This window comes from Rattus norvegicus, chromosome 1, assembly GCF_021556685.1.
Source record: "Rattus norvegicus strain SHRSP/BbbUtx chromosome 1, alternate assembly SHRSP_T2T, whole genome shotgun sequence".
Lineage (NCBI taxonomy): Eukaryota > Metazoa > Chordata > Mammalia > Rodentia > Muridae > Rattus > Rattus norvegicus.
This window is the reverse complement of record NC_141534.1, coordinates 94,907,785-94,929,323: the sequence shown is the minus strand read 5'-3', so window position 1 is coordinate 94,929,323 and position 21,539 is coordinate 94,907,785. Positions and strand designations below refer to the sequence as shown.

The following is a 21,539-nucleotide window of genomic DNA, read 5'->3' as shown; positions in this document are numbered from 1 at the left end:
AAGCATGAAGTGCTCTTAGATACCAAAACTCACCTGGAGGACCATCTCCTCTCTTTGTGTCCATCTTCTGTATGCACCCTGTTCTCTTCTCATACTTCTTGGACCCTGCTGTAGATTTCCAAAATCTGTCCCAGAGACCTCATGTTCCACAAATATTCCCCACCTTGGAATGCTCTAGGTGCCCTAAACCTTTTCTCCTGAGCCCCTACACCTACTAATCTTCAAAGTCTCCAGAGTTCCTCTCATATTCTCAAAACCTCTTCCAAATCCCCTCTTCTGTATCCCAAATCCTTTCCAGTAACACACACCACATGTTTTAAAAATAGTGTACGGACTCCAAAATGTTTCCCCATAGTCTCTGTTCCACTAGAACATTTCTTGGATAATATGAAAATTCAAAACTCCCCTTCTAACCTTAGATAAACTTTCTGAAGCTCTTGCTTACAATCCTGAAACACCCCTCTAAACTACAGCTTTCATGACCCCTTTGCATCAAAGAACTTAGTAACCCTAAAATGGCCTTTAAAATACCTCTTAGAGATCCTGATATTCCTCGAATCTTTTGAATTGTTTCTCAGGCTTTCTTAGGTATCTCTTCCTTAGAATCCCCCCCCCCCCCAATTCTCTAGAACTATCTTGATCTTTTTTTTTTCTTTTTTTTTTTCTTTTTTTTTCTTTTCTGTTTTTCCCGGAGCTAGGGACCGAACTCAGGGCCTTGCGCTCGCTAGGCAAGCGCTCTACCGCTAAGCTAAATCCCCAACCCTAGAACTATCTTGAGAAAGCCTTACACACCTACCTAGTCTTCCTTCAGTATAGCTGAACACCCAGAATTCTTTGTGAAAAACCTATTCTGATGCTTTCAGGTCTTCACTAGGACTCTTCCCCCAGCCCTATATGCTTGTTTTTGTTTTGTTTTGTTTTGTTTTAACTTGGTTTCCTCATAAAACCCCCCCACCCCCCCCAACCCCTGCCCTATCCTGTATTTAAAAATCCCTCTCTTGGGACCTTTCTCAGAAGACACTTCCTCAGACATTCTTTAAAGATTTTTCTCCCAAACCCTGTGTCAGTAATCTCTAGCACTTTCTGGGAACCCTCCCTCAATTTTCTCCTCTGACATCCCCAGTCTTATTTCAGGACTCTTTCAGATGAATCCCAGTTAGGATGAATTTCTTCTTTCTTTCTCTTATCTCTCCATTCTTATTCCTTTGAAATTATAGACCCTTCTGGATTCTCAGCCTACTTCCCCCACTATTTTTACAAGAGCCCCACCATCCTTCAGACTTTCTCTTCCCAAACCTTCTCTACTTCTGGAAATCCCAGTGCTTGGAGACTCTTCTCTCAATAAACCAACTGACTGACCTATTTTCTTTCCTTCCTTTCTTCCTTCCTTCCTTTCTTCCTTCCTTCCTTAATTTATTTTTAGACCTGACTCTCATAGGTCTCTCCTTTCAGAAATGAAAAGATCCTAACACTCACTTAGAAACTTTTTGAGGACTCACTTTGCTTTCTTCCCTTCCATTTTTGAAGACCTATTACTGAAGAACTCCCATGCCCTCTGTCAGTGGCTCTCAAAGTATGGTTGGTTAGACCTGCAGCAGCTTTGGTTGCAAATTGCCAATTCTTGGGTCTTACTCAGACTTAGTGAATCAGAAAACCTCGAAGCAGAGTTTTTAACAAATGCTCCTGGTAATTCTGATATATGGTCTCAAGCTTGAGAAGCACTGCTTCTAAGAGGATCTCTCTCTATAAAAAATCTCCCTGAAAAAGCCCTAAAATGTGCCTCTAAGCCCTGTTGCAGACCCCCATTTCCCTAAGAATCCACTGTGTAAAATACCCATCCTCCAGAAAGACTTCTTACCCACTTTTGAAGGATCTTGGCTTCTCCACAAGGTTACCCCACCCTCTGAGTAATTACTTCAGATTCTGCCTTTGAATGGTTCCCTTTTAGCACTTTCTCCTTCTGTCCCTCTGGTCCACTACAGAGTTTTTGCTGCTTTTGCTTTAAATTGCTGCTCCCATGAAAACACATGTCCCTTTCATCTCCTCATTTCTCTCTCCATATGGTCATCTTCAGGTCTTCCATTCTGTGTCTCAACTGCCAAGGGCCCTCAGTGTACTTCACAGAACACCATTCACTTTCCTGCTTGTAGTTTTATATACACTTTCCCACTTATCCTCACCAGACAGGAAGTGAGAAGCACAGGATGCACCTGAATGTGCCAGGTGTTCCCCAGGAATGAGTGGGCACTATTGGAAAATGGGTAGCTCCAGCTTCCTTAGATCCCACTTCCCATTCATGTCTGGCACACTTTCCCCACCTCTCCCTCCCTTTCATCACTGTCTCCTTACCTATAATCTTGCCCTGCTGCTTCTATTCATAAGACTCTTCTTGGCACTGATTCTGAACTGTCCTATATTCTGTTCTGGTGTCCTACCTCACCTCATTGGGTTAGCCCTTTACGTTTCAGATCTCTATAGTACTCTCAGCTTTTCCCAAGAGAATCCATTTCTCTGTAGGGCCAAGAAGAGGAAATAGAACCTCAAGATAAATACTGACTTCAGGGAGTCAGTAGAGAGCTTGGGCAGGTGCACCAAAAAGGGCCTGAGGTACAGATTATCTGCTGTGGAGATAGAGCTGTTTGCAAAGACGTCATGAAATAGGTGGTATTTAGGTGAGGTAATGATCCATGAGAATCAGGACACAATGAGGGGCTCCTAGACAGATGATACAGTATGTTTTTGTTTTATGATGCTGAGAATTGAATTCAGGGCCTGGGACACGAAAGAATTAGTTAATGACTGAGCTACATTCGAAGCCTCAAGACAGCTTCTTCATCTCTCAGCCATAGTATCTTCTGTAAATGGGTAGAGTTAAAGGAAGGAAGCACTTTTTCATTTGCATGATATTTCACAGCTGTACTGGAGTGACCCATAGCTGTAACAGGGATTGCTATTTACTGTTTGCTAGATGCTGTTTAAATGCTTTATCTGTGTAATCTCATATTCACAGGAACCTGAGGTAGATAAAACTACAACTCTCTTCATTTTACATATGATGAGGTGGATAGGTGGAACTAATAGAAGGTCTGTGGGCCCTGCCTGTCCCAAAACGATAGTGCCTTGGGTTAGATAGTTGAATTTTCTGTTCAGATAGGAGTTGGGTGCGACCCTTCATTTCTACAGCTGAGAAAAATGAAGGTGATAATGATATCTTACTTCTTGGACTAAGTTAATGCATGTAAAGTAGTTAAAACAATGCCTTGCACACACTGAGTGCTAGAGCAGAAAGTGGTTAATGTTAGCCCAGGCTCTAAAAGATAGTAGAATCTTGGCACAAGTAGTTTAAAAAGGGGATTTTTAAACTACTTTGTGCCTTTTTTAAGCTCCAGTAGGGATGGGAGAGAGGTGTGCAGGGGAGTTAGGTGAGGGTTACTTGGCTCATGTTATTGAAAAATCCAGGCTGCTTATAGCTGCATCTAAAGGTTCATATAATAGTCCCAACCTTCACATTTCTCCATTGAGTTAGTAGCTTCTTTTTTAACAGGTTTCTGCTTGTGTGATAGATACTGCCCTCAACAACCCCAGCTTTAAACTCTACCTTTTTAGTAGCCACAGTGGAAAGGAAAAAAGGTCCCAATTTGAATCATTTCCTCTCCCTAGTAGGTGTGAAACAGTTGGTGGTGGAAGATCCTTCCATATATTTGGGGTTCTGCACTCTACAACTGGGTCTCTTGCTAAATTAAATAGGATTGTGATTCTGTCCCATGAACTTTATGAATACTGATGGTTCCTCCTTTTCTCTGTCCCCTTCCCCAGTAATTCCCTGCTCTAATGGCCAGTATGACCCTACAGACTTTGTTTCAAGATCTCACTAGGGGAGGCAGGAAGGAGGTGAGTGGCCTGGCTTGTTGGCCTTAGAACATAGAAACAGTAGTCCTGGGATTAAGTCCTTTGAATTTCTAAGGCCTAGAATTTTGGGGAGGTTTTGGTTGTTTTAGTCCAAATTTGTCAGATCATGGTTGAAAGCAGGTCATAAAACAGCAGTTTGTGAACTATGCAAGATTTTGTTTTGTTTTGTTTCAAGACAGGGTCTCTTGTGTAGACCAGGCTGGCCTTGAACTCACAGAGATCCACCTTGCTCTGCTGCCCAAGTGCTGGGACTAGAGGTGTGCACCACCACTACCCAGTGAACTAGAACTATGCAAGTCTTTAAATGTCCTTACTTACAAGTGTTCATTAAGTAGTCCATGGAGGGAACTATTTTGGGAATTGGAGATATAGCTGAGGATAAAATAGTGAAAGGCCTGAACTCATGAAATTTACATTCTGGTGGGGGAGAAGAAATACTGCATTAAAAGATATGTAAACCCTAGTGAGGTGGTTCATCATGTGAAGGCAATTGCTATGTAAGTCTCAAGACCAAGTTTGAGTCCCAGAACCCGTGTAAAGGTAGAAGGAGAGTGCTAACACCACAAGTCATCTCTGACCTCCACATGCATGCTGTGACAGTTGTGTATTCACACACATAAAATAATAACGTTTTAAAAAGAAGTCGGAGTGCGATATGTGGTGTGAAGGAAATGGCTGGGTGTAAAAGGTGGTTGCTGTAGACAAGAGTGGCCAGAAATGGCCTTGTTGAAGAGGTGAAAACTGAGCCTGATAAGCAGGAAAGATGAGTGACACTGGTTGTGGGAAGTCCAGGAAGTGAGACATTCTAAACCTAGCATTGCCGCATGCAGGGCAAGGACTGCTGCACAGTGGGGAAATGTATCATAGCTGTTGAGAGCCTGCTCTTTGCCAGATGCTTTGGTATAGCAGTGTGTCATATAACCATAACCTTCCCTTCCCTCATGCCTCTTACTGTCTAGGCAGTGTGAGAATCAGAAGAACTGCAGCCCTTGAAGAAACACCACCTGTAAAGATATCAGATCCTCCTTTTGAGGAAAGTTGGGGATAGGTCTGATCTGAGGTCTGATAAAGAGGATTGGGAACATTTATTTGTGTTGACGAACATATCTGGGCATACGAATGATAATATACACATGTGGAAGTCAGGACAATTTATGGGAATTTGTTCTTCCACTAATTGGGTATCAAGGATTAAACTCAGGTTGTTGGGCTTGGTAGCATGCATTTAACCTGTTGAGCCATTTTCCTGTCACAGATAAGGACATATATAGCTGCCACTAAGAAAAAAGAACTAGGGACTGAAGAGATGGCTCAGATCACTGGCTGTTCTTCCAGAGGACCTGGGTTCAGTTCTCAGTACCCACATGACAGATCACTATTATCTCTGCTTCTGATTCCAGAGAATCCGACACCCTCCTATGATGTTTTCAGGTATTAGACACATGGTACACATACACAGAAGCAAAACACATACAATGAAAAAAAAACTAAGTCCTTTAAAAGAAAACTAGAATCAAGCAAACAGTTCTGTTACAGCCATATCTGCTGTGCCCTTGTATGCTTGATAAACTAGCTTTTTCTCTTAAATATAATATATATCTATTTATTTTAGATATATGAGTTCCCTATCTGCATGTACACCTGCATGCTAGAAGAGGGCATCAGATCACTTTATAGAAGGTTGTGAGCTACCATGTGAATGCTGGGATTGAACTCAGGACCTCTAGAAGAACTGCCAGTCCTCTTAACCACTGAGTCATCTCTCCAGCCCTCTTTTTTTTTCTCTTTAAAATAAAACAAAAACAGGTGGATCTAGTTGTTCATGTTGAAATTTCAGGGCTTGGGAGGCAGAGGAAGGAAGTTCATCATATTGAGTTAAGGGGCAACATTGGCCTACATGAGTTCCGGGCCAGCCAGGACCACATAGCAGGACCTAATCCATTCCACCTCTCCCCTCTCCCTGAAAAAAATGTGATTGTGGGGCATATGCCTGTCATCCCAGCACTCAGGAGGCATGAAGATCTCTAGTTCTAAGCCATCTCAGCTGTGTAGCAAGATCCTGGCTCCAGGGAAAAAAGACTGCATCTTCAGGAGAGGAAAAAAACAGATGACAAGAGAGTCTGAGATATCCACAAAGGTGACAGTTTATTTTATAGGAGGACAAGGGAGTAGGGAACATTCTGTGAGAAGAAGGATAACAAAACAAAACATGAGATTTTGGTATAGGAAGAGAAATGCAACTTCCTTTTACTCCAGGGTTTCCCAGAGTCCCCACATTGCACTTAGCTTCCAATGGCTCTGCTTGGCTTCTCTCCCCTTTGTATCCCCAACGGTATACTTTTTAGTGAGGCAATGGTATACTTTTTTATGTGTACATATTTGAGAAGTTTCTGAAAACAATAGTTCTTACAAAAGAGACTGGATTCTTTTGCTTTTGACAGGCACCTGTTTGATAACTAGCCTATTACTGTGTTTATAAAATGTGTGTTCCTCAAAGGCCTAAGTCACAGACTATAAAAGAGCTAGGAATGGATGGGGAGACTAATTGTACCCAGAGATCTGGTGTTAAAAGATATTCCTTAAGCCTAATTTCTGGGCATCAATGGGGAACTTCTAGTAGGCTTCAACATCTTTAAAGAGCAAGAGGTCTGAAAGCATAGTACCTGGGCCTTGCATATCCTACACAGTCATGAGTAGTGACTTCCCTTCTGTCTAAATTCATTTTTCTATCTGTAAAAGGAGACTAATTATGTCTTACAAATGTATGTGACCTTTATGTGTTATATATGTGTGTTGATAGGGATTAAATCCCAGACATTCACATTTTACAGGCAAGTACACTGTCATTGAGTTACAGCCCCCTCCTCTAAGCCTTACATATATTTTAAAAAATAGATCCCAAACACTTGAGGCTAAAGGAGGCAGATCTCAACTTCAAGGCCAGCCTGGGTTCCTAGAGAGAACCTGTCTCAAACGAACTGCAAAGATAGATGTCTGGGATCTAGGTGAACTCACCTCTGAAGAACTGTTTGCAGGGCCTGCAAGGGCCAGGGTATGATCCAAGAGAGGAAGGCTTCCGGTTAACTGTCTTCCTATACATTGTTTCATCTCAGTCTTCTCCTGGTCTCACTGAAGAAGAAGATGAATTACTTGCCAAAAGTCATAGTAGTGTCAGTGGGAGAGCTGGGAATTGAACCAGGTCACCTGACCTACCCAGTTCTGTTTCTAAATGAAGAGAGTTCACTGAGCTGGACAGAGCTGGTGCACGCCTTTAATTTCAGCACTCAGGAGAAAGGCAGGTGGATCTCTGAATTCCAGCCCAGCCTGGTCTATAGAGTGAGTTCCAAGACAGGGCTACACAGAGAAACCTGAGTGTGAATGCTAAGTACTTGTCCTGTCTGTGGACCCTTTCTTACTTTTGGAGGTCAGGGAAGAAACCTGGGGAAAACTTTCTCTAGTATCTCTCAGCTGTTTGTTTGGTTCCATTTTTCACCTCTGGGGTTGGTAGGTACTTCCCAAGAAGTTATACATTCTAAATCTGGCCAGACACCAGCATTGTTCCTGAGTATTTAGAGGCTTGCCTCTCTCCTGACTTTCCTTAAAAGCAAGAAGATTCAGGTTTGGCCACGTGAGGACAGAGAGACTAGAACAGCAGTGAATGTTGTTTTATATTTAAGTAGCCAGGACTGTTTTAAGTTTTAAGTAGTAAAAAAAAATCCAGTTCAAACAGGGCTAAGGAGTGTATTTATTGGCCTGTTGAACTGAAAAGTCTAGTCCAGTAAGGAGACTTCAGGCTCTGTCCCTTGGGTCGTCTCCTTCCTTCACCTCTTTGAGGATGCTCCATCTATGTTGGCTTAATTCAAAAAGCAGGTGAGCTACAAGGTAGCAGATGTAGTAACTAAAAAACTAAAGCTAGTTTCCTCAGTAGTTACAGTGAAAGTTCCAAGAAAACTCTCCTTGTTTCATGCTTTATCCCATGTCTACTTCTGCAGCCAAGAAGGAGGGTTCATTCTTAAAAGGGAATTCATTGTTAGAACCAGAAGATAGAATGGCTCTTTGACAGATAAACCCATCATGGTAAGATGGTACTTCCATAGGACACTTGGTGCTATTGCCTTATTCGGGTACTGTCTCATTTCACACAAAGGTGGGATTCGGGGACACAGGCCAAGGATCTCTGCACTTCGATGGAAAGGGGCCATCCATTTATTTTCATGAGTTACCATCTACATTCAGTATTCAGCATCCTTCTGTCCTGATCTCGCGCTCTCACCCTCTATCCCCCCTCCCTTTCCTCTCTCACCCTCTTTCCCCCTCTCTCCACTTCTCTCTCCTTCCCTCCATCCCTGTTTGTGAGTATGTAGATGCACATTTATGTGGGTAGCTGCAAGTGTGTGTGTGAGCCATGATATTCCTATCATTATGAGGTCTGAGTACAACTTTGGGTATTGGCCCTTGCCTGCTACCTTGTTTAGATAGGGTTGCCTCTTATTCACCACTTGATATAACTGGTCTATGAGCTTCTAGGGGTTCTCCTGTCTCCACCTCTCACCCTGATGTAGGAGCACTGCAGACAAGAGTTCTCACACCTGACTTAACCTGGATTGTAGCAATCTAAACTCAAACTTCCAGCTTGTATGGCATGTGTTTTACCCCCTGAACTATCTCCCTAGCCTAAGATTACTACTTTGAGATAGCTGTGTAGCCCTGACTGGCTTCAAACTTGCTGGGTAGCCCAAACTGGCTCTAAACTCATGGAAGTCCTCATATCATTTTTCTCTTCTTTATTTTAAAAATTTATGTGTGAGAGTGTTTTGCCTGTGTATATGTATGTATAGTATATGTACAAGTATTTGCAGAGAACCAAAGAGGGCATTGGATTTCCTGGAACTAGAGTTACAGCTGGTTGTGAGGTGTCATATGAGTGATAGGAACCAAACCCAAGTCCTCTACAAGAACAGCAAGTGCTTTTAATCACAGTGCTCTTTCTCCAGTCCCATTAGGGATAGCTTATTTATTTTTGAGACAGAATCTTACTAAGTACCTCTGGATGACCTAGAACTTGCTGCATAGATCAGACTGGTCTCAATTCATGGAGATCTTTTAAAACAAAATTATTTTGAATTACATTTTACTTAGTGTGTGTTTGTACCCATGTGCCATAGTGTGTATGTGTGTGGAGGTCAGAAAAACAGCTTGGAGTTGTTTCTATCATATTGGTTCTGGGAATCAAACACAGGTCCTTGGGTTTAACTAAGGGATGGTTTTCCATAGTTTGGTCTTATGGGTGGATTTGTGGAAACCCCAGTTCCACTGCAGACCATTAGAGCCCGCTCCACCGGTGTCCTCCCTACTGGTTATGTCCCTTGAGCATCTGGGTGGCTTGAAGAGGGCCTGGGGAGGAATTTTTAGTTGGCTTTTGGCCTATTTCCAGTCTGTTTCAAGGACTACAGCCACAATGTTTTGGGATTTTGTTGTTCTGTGTTGTAGTTCACAGTTGCTGTTTTAATGTGAATTAGTCTCCAACATTTAAAAATAGGGAATTTTTTTTCAAAGCCAGATTTCCTCTTCTAGTTTAAAAAAATTAAAAGAATTAATATGAATCTGTTCCCACATGGCAACAGTGGAATGGTGTATTCTGCCTTTAAACCGACTGTGTACTGTACAACTCAGTATAGTCCCCAGTGACCAGCTCTGTTGAAAGCCTAGCCTGGTGAGCACCACATTTGAGACCTTATGTTGTCCCAGAGCTTTGCTGGAAGAAACTGGATTGATGTTTATTCAGCAGCTTATTGGTGATATAGTGTTGTTACTTAGGAAAAGTAACAACCTAGTAAAAGAGTTAATATGGAAATATGCGCCATTTTTGCCTGACAATTTGGTTGTCTTTCTGCTGTGAATGCTTTTGGCATATCAAACCTCCCTGAAATAGTAACATGGTCTGGTATCACATGAGCTGTCACCCAGTGGAGGAACCACTCCCAGTGGAGGAACCACTCCCATTCCCAAGGGATGTCCACCCAGCCTCTACTTGATCACGTCTAACAGCCAGGGACTTCTTACCTCCTCACATGGGGCCTGCTCTATCCTTGGACAGCTCCATTATATAGAAGTCTTATGTTGAAGCAGCTGCTGCCTCCCTGGGACCTAAAGCCACAGAATGCTGGAGCAGGGAGGGCAAGTGCTGCTTCCAGGCACAGAGCTACTACTCATCCACCCTCATCTAGGGTGGCACAGTGCTCTCTCACTGTGAATAAGTAGAAAGCATCCTCAGTTCTGTTTTTGTTTTGGTTGATTTTGTTTTTTCAAGACAGATGTTCTCTGTGTAGTTCTGGCTGTCCTGGATCTCATTCTATAAGACCAGGCTGGCCTTGAACTCAGTAATCCACCTGCCTCTGCCTCTGCCTCCTGAGTTCTGGGATTAAAGGCTGAAATTATTCTTTTAAGTGGGAGTGTACGTTTTCTTATATCCAGTGAAATGGTATTTTAGAGTTATTCCCATCTCCTGGGAGTAACCCATCTCAAAAGCCTGGAGTTCATCCTTCCACACCTGAAATACTGTGGTGTGTTATACATGGTTCTATGCAGCTTTCTTTTACAGGTCCTCACTTTGTATCTTGGTTGACCTAGAACTCGTAGCAATTCTCCTGCATTAGCCTTCTGGGGGATAGGATTACAGACAGTCACTATTAGTGAATTTTATGCTGTCCCTCTTCACTAGATACACTTTTGCTCCTCCTTGCTTATTAGCATCTGCCTCAGTTTATTAGTTATGCCCCATTGATGGATATTGCCATTAAACCAGGTATGATGATGCACGACTGTAATCTCAGCATTTAGGAGTCTAAGGCAAGGAAGATTGTAACTTCAGACTATTATCCTGGACCACATAACAAGACACTTTGTAGGGTTGGGGATTTAGTTCAGTGGTAGAGCGCTTGCCTAGCAAGCGCAAGGCCCTGGGTTCGGTCCTCAGCTCCAAAAAAAAAAAAGAAAAAGAAAACTTGTATATAACAAGACTCTTTGTCTCGGTTGGAGTGGTTAAGAGTGCATACTACACATTCAGAGGAGGTCGCCTGTTCCCAGCACCAACATCAGATGGCTTAAGGCTCCATCTTTAGGGTATCTGAAGCCTTTGGGCACCTCAGGTACCTGCATATGCATGTAGTGTGCACATACATGTTCACACTCAAGCAAGTAAGACAAGTGAGCACACAGAGAGAGTTAAAAGAAAACATAACAAGGCAGGCTTTTGTAAAAACCCTATCTTGACCCCTACCTCACTCCATCCCATTGTTTTTGGTTATGTTTTTGCTCTAAGACAGATCCTCACCATGTAGTCCTGTGTGGCCTAGAACTTAATATATAGACCAGGCTTGATTCAAATACACAAAGATCCACAAATCTTTCAAAGATTCAGAATCACAGAGATCCACCTGTTTCTGCTTCTGAGTGCTGAAATTAAAGGTATGTGTTCCTATAGCTGGCTGATTTTATTTTTAAAGTATATTCTGGACCAGCAAGATAACTCAGTGGGTAAAGATGCTTACCACCAAGCCTCAATTCTCTGGGATCCACATGGTGGAAAAGGAGAACCAGCTTTCACAATTGTCCTCTGACTTCCACATGTGCTCTGTGAAATGTACATATACAGGCATTTACACAAAAAGTAAATAAAATTAATAATTTTTTTAATGAGTGAGGTACTGTTAGGCTCAAGTGACTATGTGACTTACATTTTGGTGAGAACAATGAACATACAATATGTAACATGAAATAAGAGCACTAATACAATTGTGTGATCATGGGAGAGTATCAGGGATATTGTCTCTGAGGAAGTGATATTGTGCTGAGACCCAACTAACTTGGGAGCTAGCCTATAACAGGGTAATATGAGTCATGCCCTAAAGCCTGGACTTGACAGGTCCGATATGCAGTAGGTCTGTGTATAGAGTTCTTGGTTCTTACACAGCCCTGGGGAAATTGAACAGAGGGCACCGGTTGCAAGAGAGGCAGATGGGGAAATGTTGGGTGGATACTTGAAGCTCCAGACACTTGAGAAAGGTGTCAGAGGAGTGTCTAGAAACAAGTCAATTGAAAAACAACTAGACCTACTGTTTGCCCACTTCAAACAACTTCTGGATAGGCCCTGCTTAAGAAGAATTGGACATTTTCTTGTTTGGGTGTCTACTTTTTAATCTGTCCCATTCCCTTCAAGTTGGCACTCTGTAGGCTCTTTGATAACAATTTGGTCTCCTGAAAAATCAAGGGGACTTCGACCTCAGAGCCTGGGCCTGAAGCTGACTTCAAGGACTAAAGAGGAAAACTGTGAGGGGTTTACCTCACAGTAGAGAGGTAGAGTCTTAGAGCTCAGAGCCCAGCCTCTTCCAGAGCAGCAGAGCTAAGCCTCTTCCAGAGCAGCAGAGCTGGGTTGAGGGCATGAGATCCCTTTATGATGGTGATCTTTAAACAGGCTTGTCCATGTTCATGCCCTGGGCTCATATTTACCAGATAGTTTGTGACTAGATAGTTAACTGCTGTCAGCATCTGCTGTCTGCATACCTGGGATCTCTACTGGGGTTACTGGTCCACCTAACACTCTTGAGCTGTTTTGTTTTGTTTTTTTCCGGAGCTGAGGACCGAACTCAGGGCCTTGCGCTTGCTAGGCAAGTGCTCTACCACTGAGCTAAATCCCCAACCCTGAATTGTGGGTTTTAATTTGAAGTAATTAAGGAGCCCTAAGGTTTTTTCTGCTGGTGAACAGTCACAGTTCAGTTCTAAGAGGAGGCAGCATGAGACTAGCAAGGTCAGAGATTATCTTCCAAGTTACATGTCTGCTTTGTCATGTCACCTTGAGCCAAACCTTCCTTCCTTCAGATCTTTTCCCAGATATACATCATCTCTTCCTTCTTGTTTCTGAACACCATTTTGATGTAATCTTTGATTTGTCTTGAAGGGGTGTCAATCATGCCTGTTCCCCGAGTTCTCAGTTGGAGAGGAGCTGGTTTAGTATCTGCTGCGGACTTTTCCCAGAGACTTAGAGCAAACTCCATAAACTATGAACAGGGCCCTCATTCCATAATTTATCCATGACAGATTCAACCCCTACAACCCCTCTGATCCCTTTGCTTTCTTTTCCAGGAGCCTGGAGAGGTGTGGCTGGACCAAGACCTCCCCTGATGTAAGCAGGCTCCCTCCTCCCCCCCACCACCCGTTGCCACCACGCCAGGGGACATCCTCAAGCCCTGGCCCTTAGGGGAGAGGTAACAGGAGCCCAGAGCCGAGACCATGTGACGGCGCTGGCCCTTGCCACCGCCGTCCCCCAACCCTGGCCCCAGGCCTGGCACCATGATGTTCCGAGACCAAGTGGGCATCCTCGCTAGCTGGTTCAAGGGCTGGAATGAGTGTGAGCAGACAGTGGCCCTGCTGTCACTTCTGAAGCGGGTCACCCGTACCCAAGCCCGCTTTCTGCAGCTCTGCCTGGAGCACTCACTGGCGGACTGCAATGATATCCACCTGCTGGAGTCAGAGGCCAACAGTGCTGGTGAGTCTCTGCCCCTAGAGATGGGAGTACAGTGGGGAGAGCAAGAGCAGGTGCCAGGTGCCACAGAGGCCAACCAACATTGGAGCTGAGAAATGTATATTCTGTGCTTGTCTGGTCTCCTGGGACTGTGTTGTTGTCAGCTGTCCTCAGGTGTGAAATGGGGACTCCCAGAGGAGGGCAATATAAACTGGAAATTGCCTACATAGAGGAAGGATGTTGGCTAGCTTATTTGAGCTGCTGAAAGGAACAGCCTAGTAAACCATGAAGTGAGTCAGTGGAAGGTGAGCAATGATTTGTTTTCCTAGCTCTAGGACACCAAAGCTAGCAGAGGCGCTCAGAAGTCTTCCATAACCCACAGGGTTAGAGGTTTCACTTCTAAAAGTAGATTGGTCTCAGGCCACAAACAGCTTCAAGAGAGTTCTTAATGTAAATGTAGTCCTTCGTGTCAGTTCTTTTTTTTTTTTTTTTTTTTTTTAAGATTTATTTATTATATATAAGTACACTGTAGCTGTCTTTCAGATACACCAGAAGAGGGCATCGGATCTCTTTACAGATGGTTGTGAGCCACCATGTGGTTGCTGGGAATTGAACTCAGGACCTCTGGAAGAGCAGTCAGGTGCTCTTAACCACTGAGCCATCTCTCCAGCCCTCGTGTCAGTTCTTTAATAACCTACTAGAGAGGTACTCTGTCTCCTGAAGCTGACATTGGGATAGGTGAGCCAGACAGACATCCTTAGAACCTGTCCTTACAGTCGTCAGTCCAAAGAACTGTTTCAAAGGCTACTGCTAAAAGCATAAGGGCCTTCTAGCCTTGACACAGCTAGTCGGGTGCGGAGCTGGTGATCTCAGTGACACGGATAGGAGATGGAAGTCAGAGAAGCAGAAGAGTTGTGAATAACCAAAAGCTAGCAGAGAAGGGGACCGAGAGACTCCTTGCAGAGTCAACTTTGTTCTATCTTTATCTTCATAACAGCAGTTTTCATGAAGCCCTTGCAAGCCAGACGTCCCTTAGCTTGTGTCAAGTCCTTAGGTGGCTCTTGAGTCACAGTGCCTAGACTGAAGTAACAGTCGTTAAAGATGATTAATTCTACCAATGTTTAGGATGCTTATGAGGAGCCAGGAAGTTCATGCAGGTGGAGTTCTTCCCACAGTGCCTGATAAGCAGTAAATACTCCAGTAACTGTCGATTGTTTTTATTGTCAGTCCTACTTAACACTCCTCAGAACTACCTTATAAAATTAGTACTGTTACCATCACTGCTTTACAGGTAAGGGCTCCAGCATGGGTTTCTAAGATTGGGATTTGGGGAACCACAGAGCTACCTGGCCTCTGTTATCTCTCCCACTCATCATAGAAACGCCCTTTATTTCTTACAGAATTGGATGTAAAAGCTGCAAAAGCATCACACATAGCAGAAGATAGTTGCGTAGATTAGGAGTCCTGTTGACCTGATGGAAGGCAGACAGAAAAACAGTTAGAGCCCAGCTCAGGTACAGCAGGCTGAGGGCTCAGCCGTCTTCCACTTTTGCTAGCTTCCCCACCAAAGAAAAAGGCTCCCCTGCCCTGGCACCCAGGGATGGAGGTCTGTTTAATAAATGGCTCTGCCCACACTGGAGATGTGGGGTAGTGTTCTTTTGAGACAAGCCAGTGTTTTACACAGCTTCATCACATTCTCTACGACTATGTCCTGAGCTCCAGCCTTATCTGTTTATCAGGTCAGCCATGTGCTCTCCCTGTTAACTTATTAGAGCACTTTCGGGTTTTGCATTTGTTTTCAGAACTTCCAAGAAAAACTAGTTGCTATAGAAGGCTAAAGGTGGGGTCTTCTTTCCTGATCTTCTGTGTTATAAGATGATCTGTGCAATCTAAGTGCACATATTTTCTCTGAGCTTTGGCATTTTATTGGTTTTGGGTTGTTTGTTTTTTGAGACAAGGTCCCATTTTGCAGTCCTGCCAGGCCTGGAACTCTCCATATAGACCAGGCTGTCTTCAAACTTTAGAGATCATCTGCCTCTGCTTCTTCCTGGGTGCTGGGATAAAAGGTGTATACTTCAACACTTGGCCTTTATTTTTTTATATTTTTGAGACAGGATCTCAGCCTACAGCCTATGCTAGTCTCAGACTTGTAGTGCAGTGACTTCTGCCTCTGCCTCTTAAGTCTGAGGTTACAGGCATGCGCAGTAGTGCTCAGCGGTGCTTTGTCTATTGCTGTCTAACCCTCACAGCACCTGTAAGGAAAGCCTTATTATAGATGGGGAAGCTGAGTGACTTGCTTTGAGTCACAGAATAGGATAGAGCAGTGCGTTTCAGCCTTCCTAATGCTGAAGCATTTTAACGTATGTATGGTGACCCCCAACCATAAAATCATTTTGCTATTATGAATCATAAATATCTGATAAACACAAAATCTGATACCCAACCCCAAAGGAGTCATGAACCAAAGGTTGAGAACTGCTGGGCTAAAGGCAGGGATCAATTTGCCCTTGGGAGTAGTTGACCACTAGCTCTGTCTACCACTTGGGCCACTTGGTTTTGCACTTCCAAGCTATAGTAAATAAAGATCCTTTAAGCAGCTCTAGGATGAATCCCTAGACATCTCTGGAGCACCTAGTCTGAAGGTGTGTTATTCTAAAGTGTTAGCTCTTACCACATTTTCTGTGAACAATATGCTATACAAAACATATACAGGCCCTTTCCAAACAGTTATATCAGCATATTGGGGAGGGCTCAGCAAGGACTGGAGGACTATTGTTCAAAGAATTGCATGATAGTGAATATATGATCCCTGTCACGTGTTGAAAAGTTTTCTATGAAGCTAATGGGTAGAGTGGTAAGGAAAACAGAATATGAGGGAAGGGAGGGAGGCCATGGCTTATCCCATAGTAAGCAGGAAGGATGTCTGCCAGGATTATAGCAGAGCATCACTTTCAGGAAAGTGCTCATGAATAAAGTCTATGGGGGCCTTGAATACTTCTTCCTAATGGATGTGAGGGCTTTAAGTCTAAAGAGGTGGCATTTCCTGTCACTTCCACCCTTACTTAGGTAGACTTCCCCAGTCATCTGCTTGTTCCTGCCTCTTGGAACTGGTGGCCTGGCTGTCTCTCCTGATACTTATTTCTGTCTGCTCATTATGGTTCTTCATTCTTTTGTTTCCCACACATGTATTATCAGAATCTTAGGGACAGGGTCAGAAAAACTTAAAATCCAGATTCCCAACCCTCTCACCCCCCCAACCCCAGACACAATAAGTGAGAATCCTAAAGGGATGGGCCCAGAAAGGGTTCTAGGTTCTTATAAATACCAGGCTCTGTGATACATATCCTTCTGGTCCATCTACTTGTCTTGGAGTTGCAGGCACATTGATCAAAGAAAGCCCTGGGAGCGCAAGGCCCTGGGTTCGGTCCCCAGCTCCGAAAAAAAAAAAAAAAAAAAAAAAAAAAAGCCCTGGGAAAGGAAGGAGTTACTCATCTTAAGCTGACATCCATCCTGAAGGAACATCAAAGCAGGAGCTCCATACAGGAACCTGGGGGCAGGAACTGAAGCAGATATCACAGAGGAACACTGCTTACTGGTTCTTCATAGCTTACTCTACCTACCTTCTTATATTTTTGGTTGTGAGCCTAGCCTTTAATGGCTGAGCCATCTCTCTAGCCCTCTACCTGCCTCCTTAATACCGCTCAGGATCACCTGCCTATCATGGTCTGGGCCCACCCACAGAAAAATTAATCAAGAAAATGTTTCACAGGCTTGCTTATGGGCCAATCTTCTGGAAGTATTTTCTCAATTGACGTTCCTCTCAGGAAAATTCTAGCTTGTAATAGGTTGACAAAAATAACCAGGACAGAGAGGCCTGGAGTTCCCAGTTGTCATCACCCCTACTTCTCCTAGTTCTCTGCTGTTTAGAGCTCCAACAGCAATCCTGGCCTCCTTCCCTTTAGTGTGTCTTGAACTATAAGGGTGTTCCATGACTGATAGGAAATTGGGCCTAGACAGCCAAGATCTCTTCTCCCTCATCGTATGGCATCCTGGTCTGCAGTTCTTACATTTTTTCCTACATCTAGTCTTCTGAGTCAGTCTCCCAGTCTGGCAGATTTAAGTGTCTTCCTCTCTGGCCCCCTGAATTTGGGTGGAAAAACTGGGGTCAGAAGGGGCCATGGTGAGTGAATCACCAGAACTCATCCTCCGATACTCCCACCCTTCCCTTTCAGGCTCTACTAACATAGTTCATCAAACAAAAATGTGAACCCGTGTCTCTGAGCTGGGGTGAGGCAGAGAAGAGTATGTCTGAAGCCAAGCCCCAGCCCCTCTGATTAGTGCCAGAGGCCAACATGATTGTTGCAACGCTAAGCATATAAAAATGGGTTTGCTCTTATGATAGTCTCAAAGATATATTTGGCTCCTATGATTTGCCCAGGACCCAGGGTCATGACCTACTTTGCTTGGATCACCTGGCCAGTCCCATAGCCATTATGCTAAGGAGGGCACTCACACAGTCTACTTTACCCTCTCTGTGTCCTCAGAGTCCAAATTTGCATCTCTGACAGTAGCAACTGCTGGTATCTTTGCATTGCTTGGTCCCCCAAACCCAGTCCACCCACTTCCAGAATTTTATCACTACAAATTATGCCTCTAACTTAAAAAGCAAACGTGTGTCTAGTTTTGGTAAATTATTCTGTAAATTTCCCCAGCCCTGTGGGAAATTTTAAGGGGAGTCCCAGATGTGCTGTGCTAAGTGAACCACTGGATTAAGAGCCTTGAGACAGTCTCAAGAAAGATTTCCACAGGAACAGTGGGGATACTATGTTCATGTGCCGAGCACTTCCTCATGCCAGGTGCTTTGCTCCCTGTTCTCTACAACCCTGTGACCTAAGAGCTTTGACAGCCATCATTACATAGACAAATGACCAATATTCAGTGAATTTAAAGAACTGGTCCATGGTTACAATATACTGAGTCATGGAGACAGAGGTAGATTTTTTTTTTTAAACCCAGGCAGGTATTTCCTTTTGAACTTGCAGAATGCCTGCTATAACTTAAGGCAGGATGACTAAATGTTTGGGATCCCAGAGAGGGCACATTATACACATAGACACTACTACCTACCAACAGACCATCTGGGTTCAATTGTGCAGGTATTCATTAGGCCCCTACTGTGCCTTAAGTCTGGGCCAGAGTTTTCTGATCTGGGCAGGAAACTAGAAGTTCCATCCCCACCCATCATCTGCAGCCCCAGCTGGGCTCACCCCACGAGGCCTGAGGCTGTGCACATTCCTTGGACTCATTCCAGTGCTCATTGATGCTTCCCAGTCCTGGGAGGCCTGCCCACCCTTCCTAACACCACCACTCAAACACATGAACACACATTTCCCCAGGGTAAGCCTTCATTGGTTCAGAATTACTCTCTCCTTTCTGGGCAATAGAACAAGGTCCTTCTTTGAGCCCAACCCTTGAGGCTATTCTGTCACGTCCCCTGGCAGTACCAGAGGAGAAGCTGCATCCCATAGCCCTGGGGTCCTGGCAGTACTCGGGGTGGGGGAAGGTTTAGACAAGGCTTCTCTCTGTCCTAGATGCCTCTAGCTTCACTGTAACGCCTAAACAACGGCAATTGAGAAGTCTGGATAGGGATGCAGGAGCAAGGGGAAAAAGACCCCGTCACTGAGCTACATCTTGCGCATTGACTACATGTAGACTGTTAATCCTTTACTGGACACCCTTGCTAAATCTGAGCAGCCCACATCTCAGCAACCCTGTACTTCTTTTAACAGACAGCTGGAATGCAAGGCCTTTGACTTCGTCCTTAATATTACTGTATTTCTTATTAAGAATTAAAGGTTGGGACCAAGTCTAAAAAAGAAAGTTATCAAAGAGTTAATGTGACTTCATGCCAGTTGGAGGTAGGATAGGGCAGAAAGGGCTTCCTGACTTGAAGAAGAACTTGCCCCACTTCACAATTTTATTTTATTTTAAAAATTAAATATTGTGAGGGTTGGAGATTTAGCTCAGTGGTAGAGCTCTTGCAAGGCTCTGGGTTCTGTCCTCAGCTCCAGGAAAAAAAAAAATTAAATGCCGTGTTGGTTGGAGGAAGAACTCTGTGGACAAATGTGCTGGTTCAGATGAAGATAGATGAGGGAGGCAGTTTCCTGGCTTTGAGTGGCAGGTACAATGTGAGAAGAGTCAAGACTGAAAGACCGGAAGTTGGAAAATTACAGTGAAGGCTGGAGGGATGACTCAGTAAGCACTGACTGCTTTCCCAGAGGCTCAAGCCCATTCGCAGCACCCACATGTTGGCTCACAATTGTCTGACTTCCAGTACCTGGGGATCTGACACCCTCTTCTGGCCTGTACAGGCATTACATGCACGTAGGACACAGACACACATGCAGACAGACACCTATACACATAAAATAAAACAAAAGTAGAAAGTCATGGAGAAAGTTTTTCCCAGTTGTCAAAGCAGGACACCCAACTTAGGTCTCAGCTTTGTCACTTGCTAGTTCTGTCACTTCATCTCAGCTTTGTCACTTGCTAGTTCTGTTACTTCACTTTCCCAAGTCTTACTTGTATGTAGAAGTAATAAAATGGTTAAGCTAAAGTTGGACAGCACATACTTAGTATGTGCTCAGGAAGTTTCAGCCATCACTGCTGGCCTCATGAGAAGTGCTTGCAGTACTGCTAGTTCTATTACTCTTGAGCTGGTGCTGTGGTCATAAAGTGAGTTGATGGCTTTGAGTGGATGAATTTCCTGGCACTCTAACAGGGGCTCTATAAAAAAACAGAACAGACTTTCAGGTCAGGCCCCAGGAGTTCTGAGTTGTGTGATTCATTCCCAAAGCTACAGATTTAAGTAGAATTAGAAACTAATGTGAATTCCATGCTACAGAATTAAGACAAAAGGTACAGGGAGCAATTGCAAGTTTCTATGTCTCCACTTTGCACACATGTAGTCATGTGACTGCAGACACATATATATTAGATGTGTGCACTTTACCACTGAGCTGGATCCCCAGGGTATACTCCCTCTCATCCCTCTTCCCTTTCTCTCTCTCTTCCTTTGAGATATGCTCTTGCTAAGACTGCCTTTGAACTTATCCTGTAGCTCCTGCAGGCCTTGAACTTGAATAGGGATTATAGGCTTTCATCATCAGGCATGGCTGTATCTAGGTTTCTGAGGTCTAATATCATTCTGTTTCCCAATGATATCTTTAGAATCTTTGTATATTGTTGAAAATGAAGAAACCACCATAAAGTATACTGATCACAATACTAATAATTAAAAAGTAAAAACAGTGTTCCCAGAGGACTGGCCTTAAACTGAATCCCACTTAGTTCCTAATAGCTGCGCTGAGTAGGAGTGATTCTGAGTTCTCTTGATATAGTAGAGCTGAAGCTTAATACAGTAGAGCACTTAGGAAGCTGAGGTGAGAATTTAGAGTTTAGAGCCAGTCTGAGATACCTAGTAAAACCCTATGTCAAAGAAAAGAAGAAACAATGTGGAGTTTACAGCTCGCCTTTAACAGCACATATACTAAAATTGTAAAAGTATAAAGAAAATTAACATGAGTTTTGTGTAGAAATGATGCTCAAATTAATGAAGTATTCCATATTGCTTTTGTGTGCCTTGTTAAAATAACCAAGCTGGGCTGGCAGATGGCTCAGATTGCAGGTGAGCCTGACATCCTAAATTGGATGCCTGGGACCCACATGGTGTTTGGGGAGAATTGGCTCTTATAAGTTGTGACCTCCATGAGTGGACTGTGAGACATAGACATGGACACACATGGACATATCCGTACACAATCAATTTGGGTCTAGTGGTTCAGGCTTGAAATGGCAGCTAGTTAGTATACTGAGGCAAAAAGACCACCACTTCATTGCCTCTCTGGATTACAGAATGAGTTCATGGCTGGCCTGGGCCACTTTTAGTGAGGCCCTATCTTAAAATACAAAGTAAAAAGAAGGCCGAGGGCATTGGTCAGTGGTTGTGTTTCTTGAATGCATTCAAGACCTCAGGCTCAGTTCACAATTCTAAGGGTGAAGAGGAAGACAGGACTAATAACTTAGTATTTGGCTAGGAAAAACCCTTGAA

The 21,539-nt window shown here is 43.8% G+C and overlaps 1 protein-coding gene across 2 annotated transcripts in view; it reads left to right on the top strand.

Moving 5' to 3' along the window:
- The window catches only part of Samd4b (sterile alpha motif domain containing 4B), a 38,438-nt gene that overhangs the window by 939 nt on the left and 15,960 nt on the right, over positions 1 to 21,539 (top strand). The window contains exons 2-3 of one of the 2 annotated variants that reach the window (XM_087555122.1): positions 3,817 to 3,891; positions 13,051 to 13,453. In XM_087555122.1, the coding sequence (XP_087411248.1) occupies positions 13,258 to 13,453 (196 nt within the window). In that variant the 5' untranslated portion in view covers positions 3,817 to 3,891; positions 13,051 to 13,257. 2 annotated transcript variants of the gene reach the window in all.